The 12,772-nt window shown below is 34.7% G+C and overlaps 2 protein-coding genes across 5 annotated transcripts; one reads left to right on the plus strand and one right to left on the minus strand.

The window, feature by feature from the left end:
- Positions 1-380: 380 nt before the first annotated feature.
- Positions 381-4,518, minus strand: LOC107831104 (uncharacterized). Of its 4 annotated transcripts, none has more exons than XM_016658840.2 (7): positions 4,412-4,518; positions 2,445-2,600; positions 1,747-1,806; positions 1,577-1,624; positions 1,427-1,480; positions 914-977; positions 381-817 (listed from the first exon to the last, which is right to left on the minus strand). In XM_016658840.2, exons 2-7 carry the CDS (start codon positions 2,583-2,585, stop codon positions 741-743), a joined length of 444 nt encoding a protein of 147 aa, XP_016514326.1. In that variant the 5' UTR covers positions 2,586-2,600; positions 4,412-4,518; the 3' UTR covers positions 381-740. The 4 variants fall into 4 exon arrangements, with proteins under 4 accessions (XP_016514326.1, XP_016514320.1, XP_075096080.1 ...); XM_016658834.2 differs by having other exon boundaries at positions 2,442-2,600; positions 4,412-4,516; XM_075239979.1 differs by lacking the exon at positions 4,412-4,518 and adding an exon at positions 4,311-4,383 and having other exon boundaries at positions 2,442-2,600.
- Positions 4,519-11,340: 6,822 nt separating this feature from the next.
- LOC107831031 (casparian strip membrane protein 2-like) lies at positions 11,341-12,589 on the plus strand. The gene is made up of 3 exons (XM_016658745.2): positions 11,341-11,615; positions 11,968-12,091; positions 12,200-12,589. Exons 1-3 carry the CDS (start codon positions 11,401-11,403, stop codon positions 12,413-12,415), a joined length of 555 nt encoding a protein of 184 aa, XP_016514231.1. The 5' UTR covers positions 11,341-11,400; the 3' UTR covers positions 12,416-12,589.
- Positions 12,590-12,772: the final 183 nt, after the last annotated feature.

Here is a 12,772-nt window from a genome sequence, read left to right on the forward strand (position 1 = left end):
GAGCTTTGAGGCAAGCAAATAAAAAATCAGGTGTTTCAGATTATGTTACCTTTTTTAAGCTGATAGAACCTTCTGTCACTAGCAACAAGTTCTAGGGTCACAGGAACATACACTCTTTTGGGTTAAAAGATGTTGGCAAAATATGTAGCAGTAGGCACGAGATCGTAAACCGGGGCGAAGCTACATGTCTAAAAAGATTGAAAAATTATATTACGTATATATAGGTAAAATATTAGGTTTTAGAGGTATATAACATATATTAAATACTTTTTGTCGGAGATTTTTTATTTTACTTCTTTCAAGTTTGAACACCTTGGGAAATTCCTGGCTTTGTCGTAAGTATGAAGTGCAGTATAATGTACTGAAAAGTGAAACATTAATACTGCCAAAAAAAAATATGTATGGTCTCAACATTCATTACCATGATGATCTAGAGTTTTGCCACCAAAAAGTATAATACATCACCATTTTGAGAATAGCATAGGCAGATGAGAAATGATCATTCTTGTGAAAAGAACTTGCACGTAGTTTTCTGAATTTTATGCAAGCAAATCAGCTTAGTATAGGACCACAACTCTAAAACTCAGTACAAAATTTTGCCATGAGAGCATTTATTCTTTCTTTCCTTCTTTTTTACCTCTATTAAGTATCTAGCCAGATTTACAACACCACTTTCAGTTAGTTCAGCAGGAATCTATGATGAGGCTGCTCCAAATGTCTCGGCTTTGGTGCTTCTGATTCTAAGAATTATTCTCACCATCGGCTGCTGATGTTCCGCTCTGGTCATCTAGCTGGTCAGAGCCGTTGTTGCTACCATCTGCAGCCAGATTTTAAACGGAGAAGGAAAGAGACAAAGGACTCGAGTTTAGTTCCAGTAAGAATGCAATACAGGAAATGGATTTTATGTACATACTTTCACCGGCATCTGTCAGAGAAGAAGCTGAGAGCCGAGTACGAAGTTGCTGGTGTGGCGTAGGCTGTTATCAAAGAATACATAAGTAATGCAATCTTTTTGTGATTAGTCGAATACAAATTGAGCATGCAGCAACTTGGAGCAGGGTGTGTTTGTATTTGTCATTTTTTTCTGTTGCTATCTATAAGACAAGTTTCTGTAGCCATCTTGTGGTTGGATTTAACTTCCTTATCTATGTCTACTTCAGGATTTAGTTCGAATATATAAAGAAGATACAACTTCTCCTACTGAAACAAATAGTCAGGAAATCAAATGCTCGTCAACACATCGTTTCTCAAGGCTAGATACAAAAGTTTTGGAGTGAGTTGACCATTGGTTTGTTTAATTCCAGTCTAAGTTGTAATCTAACGAATCTAAACTCTAAAAAATGACAAAGGCAGAAAAAAAACCAAGTGTGTATTCAAACCAACAATGAAATTGGGAATGTATTTCCAGAGTAACAGGGTAACGCACCTCCAATTTTGGGCGAAGTGCCTCAGCAGGCGTTTTGGGCTTCTGTCCTCCTTGCTGCAAACGAAAAGAACATGGTATAAGACGATCAAACTTCAGCATTGAGCTTTAGCTAAAGATTGAATAGCCAAAAGTTAGGCTAGAGCTGTGTACCTTTCCTAATGCCCAGTCAGCAGAATCGAAGAAAGCACGTTCATGGTCCTTGAAAATGTAAAACAGGTTGATAGAGAATTCAATTAGGACAAATATTGAAGAAAAACTTAAAATACAAAGAAGAAAGAATTTGAGATACCAAAAGTTGAACTAAAACTTAAAATAATCACCTTAGATATCAATGGAGGTTTCTTTTTCACCAAGCCACCATACTTTTTCTTCAGTTCCTCCTGGATATATTAACAAGGAAAGGATTTATGCCCCGAATCTTAAGGAAAAGTTGACGGAAGTACTGTAAATGTTTCAACATTTTTGCAGTTAATCAAATTTCGAAGTCACTTTCCTAAACCGTTCATGACCTACAGAATCTTCCTCAAATACCCTTATAGGCTTATAGATGGATACTAGTCTTATGAACACAATTTCATTCACACGGTTTTATGGCACTGGAAAAAGAAACATAATATATGGGGATTGTTCCAAAAGATATTCGGATGCAAAAATGTATTCCTCCATCCTATATCACTTTAAAATATGCTGCATCAGTGGCTGGCATTTTAAATGGTTTGAGCTCCAAATACTGGAAATAAATAGGGATCAGTCTAGAAAAACTTTCGGTGCAAAAATATACTTTATCCCTATCATTTTAATGTATGCTTCATGATTGACTAGTATTATAAAAGCTCTGAGCTGCAAATGAAAGAACAAAGTAGACAGAGATTTTTTTTAACAAAAAACTTTTGGTGCAAACTTGTATTCCCTAATCGCTGTCGCTTTAACATAAGCTTCAGTATTGATTAGTATTGTAAAAGCTTTGAGCAAATGGAACCAATTAAGTGTAGAAACCGCAAATGCCAATATGTACCACCTCCTCTTGAGATGGAACTTGGCTTTCTTCTACTTCTGAACCCTTTGGATCTTCTGCAAGGTCATCATTTTCTTCACCTTTAGGATGATCATTAATAACGTTTGGTTCCTTCACACTTTCATCTGCGCTTGGGTTTGACATATTGCACACTTGTCTCTGCAAAAATATAACTGGTTTATTATCACCCATAGGCCATAGCTAAGTCAAGCAGACACAGCTGCTCGCTGCTCTTCTGGATCGAGAACTCTTTGCTTGAAGCATTTTAATGGATTCCATGACAAGCAAAGCCAAAATATTGGGCATCTTCCAGTTAAATTTTGAAATTCAAGGTATTCTCTTAAATAAATCTAAACTGAATGCAAAAAGTTTCGATTGTTCCACAAATCAGAAAATGACAGTAAACAGAGGTAAGCATTAACAAATAAATGAATGTAAAATCAATAAATCAAGAATCATTGTATATGAAATCTTAGGTAACAAATGCAAAACCAAAAGTCGACAACATAGTGCCAGGATAACATAAAGCTCAATATAAATGCTCTTAAAGGATCAAGAACAAAAGAATCTAAAAGCATATGTAGTCCGAGGTAACAAATGCAAAACCAACAGTTGTACATACCAATCCACTACCCTGGATAACATAAAGCTCCGTATAAACGCTTTTGATCTTTAATCGAATTTATGGCTAACACACCCATGTTGCGTGTTCTTCCAAGATACCACATACTGTGGTAGCTCTACATAAATGCTTAAAGGATCATAGATTACATAAACCAATTTCATTCTACAAACTTTTTGTTTTTTTAACTGTGGTGGCACGTGGTGTCCGTGCCAGCTTGTGCGCACCTCGTCTAATTCCGCCGGATACCTACTACCTCCCACCACCAAAGGTAAATTTTGTCCACCAAAGTTTGGACAAATGGAAAGAAATCACCTAACGTTTTTTTGCCTCCGTTGGGATTTAAACCTGAGAGCTCATGTTCTCAACTCACTTCATTGACCACTAAGTCGCACTCTTGGGTGCTTGAGTCTACAAACTTCTTCTTTTTTCAGGGGATAATTTAGAAAAGATCGAGGGCTAGTGGCACCCAGATCAAATTACAATGGATAATGGACCCTCCCCCCTCCCCCTACCCTTCTCCACTTACATACCACACTTATGTCTGCAAGGCCCTTGACGTGCCTAACCCACACATCACGCGTTGCGCTCTTACCGCTACACCAAAGCCCTAGGGGCCACCAGTGTACATACTTAAATCCAACATCAATGGATATCCAATCGACTTAATCAATACACAATAAACTGAAGAGTTGAATCACTGCTCATGACCAAGAAAAGAAAGAGTTCTTTCAGAGAAAAAGGAAGAAAAACAAATTAAGACGGAAATAATTTAGATATTCCTATTAGTCTACATGTCAGTTTCTAGTTTGATACGTTGGCCAGATACCATACAAAAACAACAGTTTTACACAGCTGAATTGATTATAAATTTCACGATTTCAAGCTTATTTATCAGTTTTTTTCTTTTTTCAAGATATCAATTTACACAGATTATACTATATCAAGGAGCCAAGCTAATAAACATGCAAGAGAAGCAAAAGAAGGGGAAAACTATGTTATAAATTGCCAGTTCAAGAAACATGAAATGTAATGCATAGATTCAGTAATCCACATCAATTTAAGCACCAAATCAATCATTTCAATTTTTCATAGTCAAATTTGAGTCATTACTAAAATCCCAATTTAACCCATGACAGAAAAGCAGATTATCAAATGATAACTTAATCATGAGATTAAAATACACAAAAAAGAAAAATTCAATCTCGATAGAAACCCAATAAGCAATACATATTGAATATTGCCACCTTTAAAGAAAATAAAATAGAAAGCATGGAACCGAGAAAATCAGTTTCTTGATATGGGAAAAGAATAAAGAGAATAAGGAGAAGAAGTAAAAGAAACGTACCTGGAATCTGAAGTGAAGGTGGGTGGAAACCGATGAGTTTTACCAGAAATATGGAACAGAAAGAAGACAGCAAATAAACTGGAATATGGAAAAAAGGTTGCGTCCTCATTCCACAGGAGAATATGGCCTTCTTCTATTGACATCTGTTTTGGGCTCGGGTTGTTTCTTGGAGCCCAAATTGCTGCTCATAGCCCAATTATTGAGATCCGCTAAAATGGTAGAAATGACACCACTTTTAAGCATGTTGTTTAAAATATATTCACAATTTATAATATATTTAAAGATTAGCCAATTCTCTCAAACTTCAAGACCGGCGTCCTGGGATTTAAACCTCAAAGTCCAAATTTCAGGATATCGTGTCCTGAAGTTCAAAAATTGTGTCCAAAAATTCGAATCTTTATGTCCTAAATTTTAAATTAGCAGCTCAAAAATTCAGGACACTTAATCCTGAATTGTACATTAGCAGCTCAAGAATTTAGGACACTAAGTCCTGAATTCCAAATTAGCAGCTCAAAAATTCAAGATACAAAAATTCAGAATACTTAGTCCCGAAGTTTTGGTGAATTGGCTAATCTTTAATTATAATTATATTGTAAATTATGGATATATCCAAAACTACTGTTTTAAAAGTGGCTACTGGTGCACTACGCCCGCAAAATGGGAGGATTTGCATGAATAGGATCATTAAGGCTGTTGTTTAAATTTTATTCCCATTTTGGAGAAATTCAAAAATAGCCAAATTTACAAGTGGTCATTCAAAAATAGTCATAGTTTCAAAAGTAATCGAAATTTATCCACTTTTCATGTAATGATAAATCTGAACGAAAATACTGTTCAAAATCCGAAAAAATACTTCAATATAATATACATGAGTTCCAAAATATTTATACTGGAACTGTAGTATAATATACCGGTCCAGCATAATATACTGGAGATTGGAGCACCGATGCTCCAATCTCTAGTATTATACTGGAACTTTCCGCGTGTTGGAGTTCCAACATAATATGCTGGAAGTTCATACACAGGTATACCGATCTCCAATATATTATGCTGGAACTTTCCGTATTGCACCAAAATAATGGCTATTTTTCAATGACTTTACAAACGTTGACTATTTTTGAATGACCAGTCCGAAAACTGGCTAGCCCGTGCTATTTTAACTGTAAAAAAATTATAAAAAATAGCATCACGGATCATAACTTTCACAAGCGGGTGAAGAATGTAAAATTAAACTTTCACAAGTTATGTTGTGTAAGTCATAAGTTTGGTACAAATTGTTCACAAGTTTTCCTGGATAGACAAAACTTACCTTGTACATGAAGAGATCACAATGCTTTTTATCTTTTAAGATGTTCTACAACGTATTTTGAAATTAAAATATTGGAGTATTCATTTTGTTTCTTACAATCTTTAGGCAGGGGGACGTAATTGTTATTATTTGTTACGAAATTTTGGCACTAACTCATCCTTGATATCCAATGATTCATCAAAATGTTCCTACAAACTCCGAGACTTTAAAAACCATTCAGACAAGATTATCCTTTTGTATCCTTGATCACAACATTAATTATGTTTGAATAATTAGTAAAATATTGTTTTATATCAAAATTAAACGGAAAAATATTGAGTAATATACAAACATAGACCTTGAAAACACGAAGTACTTTCTAATAATTTCTGAAAATAAGATGATTCAGTGTCCATCTCTATCTCTGATAGAGTTTAATGTTTTAAAAGGATAATTTATTTGATACAAGTAGTTTGTTTTTACACGAGAAACATAAACCAACTGACTCTGTAATAGTGACCATGACGTGGTGGAGACAGGATTTTCGCTAACGACATTCAAAAAATAAAAAAAGTTAAAAAAGATTGTTGCTACTAAGAATTGAACCATCGACCTTATAAAGGTTTTGAACCCACGTACCCATTAAGCTATGCTTTTGGGCTATATCAAGGGGATTCAAAATATAATATATAAAGGTAAAAAATAGGTTTTGTCTAATCTTCACAATGTAATTTTTCGGCGGAGGAGGTTCGGGTGAACCCCTTCTTGTTAGTATACTGTATTCGCAAAATAATTCCGGAGAAGAAAAATAACATATAAACGAAAATGTAGAAGAAACAGAATTTAATCCGAGCCCGCTGAATTCACTATGTTTCCTTAAGAAACTTAATCCCCTCCTAGTATCTAAGGTTGTGGATTATTTCACCCCAGGATAGAATGGATTATACATTGGTATAGCGGTACTTCAAACCCCAGTGTTTCAACGAACACAAATGGCGGCAGCAAATCACACTTACGTTGTTTGTTTTGTAAGAAAACAATGCAGAAAGGAAGATGAGAATTCAGAAATTTCGTAAGGAAAATCTGAGGGAATGGTCTGCTATTTATAGCCAGCAGGTTGGGTTTAAATGAAGAGGTGCAACTCTTCAGAGTGACTGTTGTGACTGTTTGCGTAAGAACGACTATCACATAAATGGCTACTTACGTAAAACAAAACAGGAAATCAAAACGCGGGGGAAAATTAATTTACCGTTACAAAAATGGCTAATTTGGATTAAAATAATATTACGTTAATCTTAATATTAACAAATAAATTTGGTCTGAAAAATTAATCAATCAATCGATTTGACCGAAGCCGAAGATGAGCGACGAGGACGACGGTGCGAGACTTGTCTTCTTCTTAACTTTTTAAGAGCTAGAAGAAGAGCAATTGTATATATACCTATCAAAAGTCTTTTCGTCCTCCAATATGGGACAATATCCCTTTGTCAAGGAGGGAAACTCAAATATTTCATTTTTCCTCCATTTTCCATTCACCATCTTTTAAGCTAAACCAAGCTTAAAAAACCCAACACTTCTGCCCTTAAATCCGGCTGAAATTAAAAAATAGCCAGATTTATAAGTGGTAATTGAAAAATAGCCACAGTTTTAAAGTAATCGAAATTTAGCCATTTTTCATGTAAAGATAAATCTGAACGAAAACACTGTTTAAAATTCGAAAAAAAAATTTCAGCATAATATACTAGAGTTCTAGTATAATTTACTTGACTTCCAGTATGATATACTGGAGTTCGAGTATCATATACTGGACTTCCGGCATAATATACTGGTCCAACATAATATGCTGGAAGTTCATACACAAGTGCTCCAATCTCCAGTATATTATACTGGAAGTTCATACACAGGTGCACCAATCTCTAGTATATTATGCTGGAGCTTTCCGTGTTGTAGCAAAATAGTGGCTATTTTCTAATGACTTTGCAAACGCTGACTATTTTTCAATGACCAATCCGAAAACTGGCTAGCCCGTGCTATTTTTACCTAAATCCGCCCTTGACCATGACGTAAAAATTGCACGGGATGCCCTATTTGGTCGCCCTCATTTAACCTATACCCATTTTTTTTTTTTTACTTGTACTCACTTTTTAAACAACTTCAGCCCCTCCTCCTCCTCCCCCTCCTTCTCCTCCTTCTTCCTTCTGTTGTTGTTGGTGCTGCTATGAAACTTCAGTTCATGGGATGATTGCCATAAATATGTTTATCAGATTATTTAAAAATAAATTATAAATAATTACGTGAGTTAGTAAACAATAATTTGTAAATATTTCCACGTACGTAAGTTAGTAGACAATGATAATTCTGTTCTTTTCACGCTTATTGTTTCCAAAATTTATGATTTAGATACTGTTGGCAATCTGATTATTTATCTAGTATGTTAGAAAGCCTTTTCAAAAATTTCAGCTTATATAGTGCTGAAGTTTTTACAAATGAACTAAATAACTTCAGCATCTTCTGCTGAAGTTTTTGAAAAGGCTTTATGACAAAATTAATGAATGCTGGACAAAAAAAACTTCAACTTTTAGTGCTGAAGTTTTTACAAATGAACTAAATAACTTCAGCATCTTCTGCTAAAGTTTTTGAAAAAACTTATCCAGGACAAAAAGACTTCAGCTTATTTAGTGCTGAAATTTTTATAAATGAACTAAATAACTTCAGCATCTTCTGCTGAAGTTTTTGAAAAAGATGATCCAGGACAAAAAAAACTTTAGCTTATTTAGTGCTAAAATTTTTATAAATGAACTAAATAACTTCAGCATCTTCTGCTGAAGTTTGTGAAAAAGCTTAATTGACAAAACTAATGAATTCATGACAAAAAAACTTCAGCTTATTTAGTGCAATTACAAACAAAAACTTCAGCAAATAGAGAACAAAATATCAGCTACTATGCTTAAGTTTAACAATTACAAACAAAAACTTCAGCACATTTGGTTCAGCAAACTTGCTACTTCAGGCTCGTCTACTAGAATGCTGAAGTTTTGCGTGATTGCCTTTGTTACTTCAGCCCCGTATGCTGAAATTACGCAAAAAAGTGAATACGTTTGCAATTTTTTTTGGCAAAGCGGACACAAGTTAAAACGTGACCCAAAAAGTGAATATAAATGAAATGCCCCGACCATGACTAGCTCACAAACATGTACGTACTTGGTAGGTAAGGAGTCTTATTATCTTGACTCATATCACATGTTTCTAATCATGTGTGGCTTCATAAATATATAATTTCATATGTCATAAGATCTCCTTTCTTTATTTGTATATTTGGTTGCTACCTTTCATTTTCTTGCTCATTGCATCATTCTTGATCACATTCAAAGCGTTCTAGACCTCTTGCTAATAATTAGGTTTAATGAAAATTCTAGCAAGGGGCAAATGTATATCCTTTTCATCTTGAAATTGGGTGTAGATCAGTATATTTTTTAAAGATTTCAGTATCTGAATTTTATTGGCCGACTAAAGAGGTAAATGTACTCCTTACCAAAAGATTCTACACTCGAATTCAAGGCCCGGCAATCTCACACTTGGAGAAAGGTGTTGCAGGCAAGAGAATATGTTGAACCTAATTTGCTTTGGGATATTCGAAGTGAAACTAATTATATACACTTTTGGTGGAATAACTGAACCGGGCTTGGTCCAATTGGCTACTCTGGTTGATGCGGAATAAACTAAAATATTATATGCACAGTTTTCAGCTTATTTGTAAATCTATTTGGGTGAAAGTATTACCAATTAAAATTTCCTTACTAGTATAAGCCTTTGGGTGCAGAGAGTTTTTCTTTTTCTTTACCCTCTCAATCCATCCACGATATTGCATATATTAGAGAGCATGGTAGAGTTAAGTTATGTTACGTGGATCTAGGGGTGGTAAAATGGTTAAAAGAAAACAGTTATTCACTCATATTATCCATTATAAAATTGGTTATTCATCTATATCCATTACAAAATTGGTTGGATAATTATCTTTTTAAAAACGGGTTAAATATGGATAATAACCATATTATCTACTTAGAAAATGGATAACCAATGGATAACTAATAAGTTTAACTTTTACATTTGTACAACATCAAATTGGGAGTTAGAAATGACACCAGGTAGCCACTGTGCTAAAGGGCCATTATTTAAGAATTAGCAAGTGCTTCCTGAATTTCACTTTTTCAATTCAATTTTTCAAGACAAAAATGTCATGAATTGTCCTGAAGTTACGATTTTTAATTTAAAATTTCAGGACAAAAATAAATACTGGCATTCTCTAAATAGCATCCTTGAGAATGGCTATCTGTGCACTTGCCCTAATTGGGAGTTACTCAAGTTTGGGAGACTAGGAATTCTCCCAAAAGTGATCATATTCAAGAAGCCATGAATAATATGTTTATCCATATTATCCGCCGGCTAACCCGTTTTTTCTCTGTATTAAATATGAGGCGGGCCGAAAATAATTTATCTCTTTTTATATTATCCGTCATTGACCCACCCATGTCCGATCGGACTCGCCTGTTTACCACCCCTACGTGGATCCTTCATTTACCTTGACATACTTGTATTATTAGATGGGCGTGATAAGAGCATGTTGTGAATCCTTCAAAATACACACTATGATTTAGCAAAAGAACTTGACGTACTCGTACAGAATACTTGCAAATATATACTTGTATCTGAATTCTGATATGTGCCGATAAAGGAATCTGTGTAACATAGTAGCGAAATAAATTTGTGTACGAGTGCATAAATCATAATGCCAACGAATCAAAGGCAGCCTAAGAAAAAGAAATGAAAACAAAAGATTAACAACTAGAAATTAGTTAGATTTAACCTACTCCATGAACTCTTTCTTTGCTTTCTTTCTCATCGTTAATTAAATAGTAAGCCTAGGATTATCAATCACTAAACTTTCTCGTATTATAAAGAATATACATCGTACTTGATTCTCACATTTCTAGTATTCTTATGTTCAAGTACAACTTTATGCCTAATCCAAAAAACCACTTGGAATAAACTCAAAGCTATGGAGAACTCACCTTTCCTCTACCTAAAGCATTGGCCTTAACAACCTAATAATCTACGAGCATTGGCCAAAAAAAAATAAATCATTATGGTTAATTAGGACCATAGATTATTATTAGTAAATTATCATATGACTAGGGAGGGTAATGGAGGGGTGCGGGTGCGGGGCGGTTAAAAACAACAAATTTTGCTTTGCGGGGCGGGTTGAAATCTTCGCGGGTTTGCGCCGCAACCGCCCCGCACCATTTGTCATTCCTACATATGACTTAGTGTGCGTGACACAAATGATCATAAGTGGGCTTGCAAAATTTTTTGGAAAAAAAAAAATTGGAGAAAGAATGTAGCAGTTTCTGCATTAATAAATTTAAAGTACAAGTTATGGAGAAAGTAGAGCAGGTAATAAAAAGTCAAATGCAAATCTTAACCATATACTTGTACCTTAAATTTGATTGATTAGATAAGCAAATGAACAATTAATTATATGTCACCATTACCTAACATCCACTCTAAGTAGTTCTTAATGGTAAATTTGCTGCATGTTTTGGTTCCCAAATTAGTATAAATACACGGTTACACTTATGTCACAACAGGCTTAACATACAAATCACAACAGTAAATTTGATTTGAGTTAAAATTGAAATTAAAAATGAAGGCAACATCAATTGAAGCTGGAGAAGCATCAAAAGCCAAAGTTCATGGAGTTAACAGAGGAATCTCAGTATTTGATCTCATTTTACGTATTGCTGCACTTGTTGGAACCTTAGGAAGTGCTGTTGCAATGGGTACTGCAGATCAAGCACTTTCCTTTAGTACACAGATTGTAAATTTTGAGGCTCAATATGATGATATCGACGCGTTTAAGTAAGCAAATCCCAACATATTACTTCAAAAAAAAAAAAAAAAAATTAATCTTTGTTGTTAGATTGTATTTGACAAGAGTGGGTTGCTCTGGTGAGCACCCTCCACTTCCAACTAAGAGGTTGTGAGTTCGAGTCACCCCAAGAGCAAGGTGGGGAGTTCTTGGAGGGAGGGATGCCAAAGGTCTATCAGAAACAGCCTCTCTACCCCAAGGTAGGGGTAAGGTATGCGTACACACTATACACTACCCACCCCTGACCCTACTGGTGGGATTATACTGGGTGGTTGTTATTGTTGTTGTTGTTAGATTGTATTGAAATGTTAACTAACTCATTATTTTTGTTTTGTGGTAAAGGTTTTTTGTTACTGTGAATGCTATAGCTTGTGGATATCTTGCTCTTTCTATTTCTGTTTCTATCTTTCACATTATTAGAAGAAGAGCAGGAAAGAGCAGAGTTTTGCTCATCTTTTTAGACGCGGTAATGTATTTAATTTTTACTATATAAATATATAGTTACTTCATATTTACATTTATTGCAAGCCTATGAAATTGTGCTGATATGTTTTGTACTTTGAAATTTTTGAAGATAATGCTGGTTTTTATCACATCTGGAGCATCAGCAGCAGCCGCGATTGTGTATTTAGCACATAATGGGAATACTTCAACTAACTGGTTTTCTATATGTCAACAGTATACAGATTTCTGCCAGCGTTCTGCTGGATCGCTCATTGGATCTTTTGGTGCAATGGCGTTGCTGGTTCTCCTTATTATTTTGTCAGCTATCGCGTTATCCAGGCGCTAAATTGTTAAAAAAACTGGCTACACTTGCAATTGCTAGCCTTTGTGTTTCTGTTTGTGTGTATTGTGTTTTGAATTTTCATTAGTTGCTTTTCATTGTATTTTTCACAACATGAAACTTGTATCTAGATTGCCATTTATCCACATGAATATTCAAAAATGAAAAGATTTCCTGTTTTCTGTTATGTTTTGTAATACTTGGAAATATACAGGAGCAGGGGCGGAGGAAGTGTGTTAGCAACGGGTTCAACTGAACTCATAACTTTCGACGTGGGGTAAAAATTTATTAAAATTACAAAAATAGTAGATATAAACTCGAACTTTAAAAAGATAGTGGATTCAATGTTAAAGAAATCTTAAA

This window comes from Nicotiana tabacum, chromosome 20 (genome assembly GCF_000715075.1).
Source record: "Nicotiana tabacum cultivar K326 chromosome 20, ASM71507v2, whole genome shotgun sequence".
NCBI classification, from domain to species: Eukaryota; Viridiplantae; Streptophyta; class Magnoliopsida; order Solanales; family Solanaceae; genus Nicotiana; species Nicotiana tabacum.

Excerpts from the sequence above, each read along its gene's own strand:
- LOC107831104 (XM_075239979.1), bottom strand. The coding sequence starts at position 4,337 with ATGCTTTCTATTTTATTTTCTTTAAAG. Across the intron at positions 1,481-1,576 it reads CTGACTGGGCATTAGGAAAG|CAAGGAGGACAGAAGCCCAA; the intron begins GTACACAGCTCT and ends TTTCGTTTGCAG. Across the intron at positions 818-913 it reads TCTGACAGATGCCGGTGAAA|ATGGTAGCAACAACGGCTCT; the intron begins GTATGTACATAA and ends ATCTGGCTGCAG.
- LOC107831031 (XM_016658745.2), top strand. The coding sequence starts at position 11,401 with ATGAAGGCAACATCAATTGAAGCTGGAGAAGCATCAAAAGCCAAAGTT. Across the intron at positions 11,616-11,967 it reads GATGATATCGACGCGTTTAA|GTTTTTTGTTACTGTGAATG; the intron begins GTAAGCAAATCC and ends TTTGTGGTAAAG. Across the intron at positions 12,092-12,199 it reads TGCTCATCTTTTTAGACGCG|ATAATGCTGGTTTTTATCAC; the intron begins GTAATGTATTTA and ends AAATTTTTGAAG.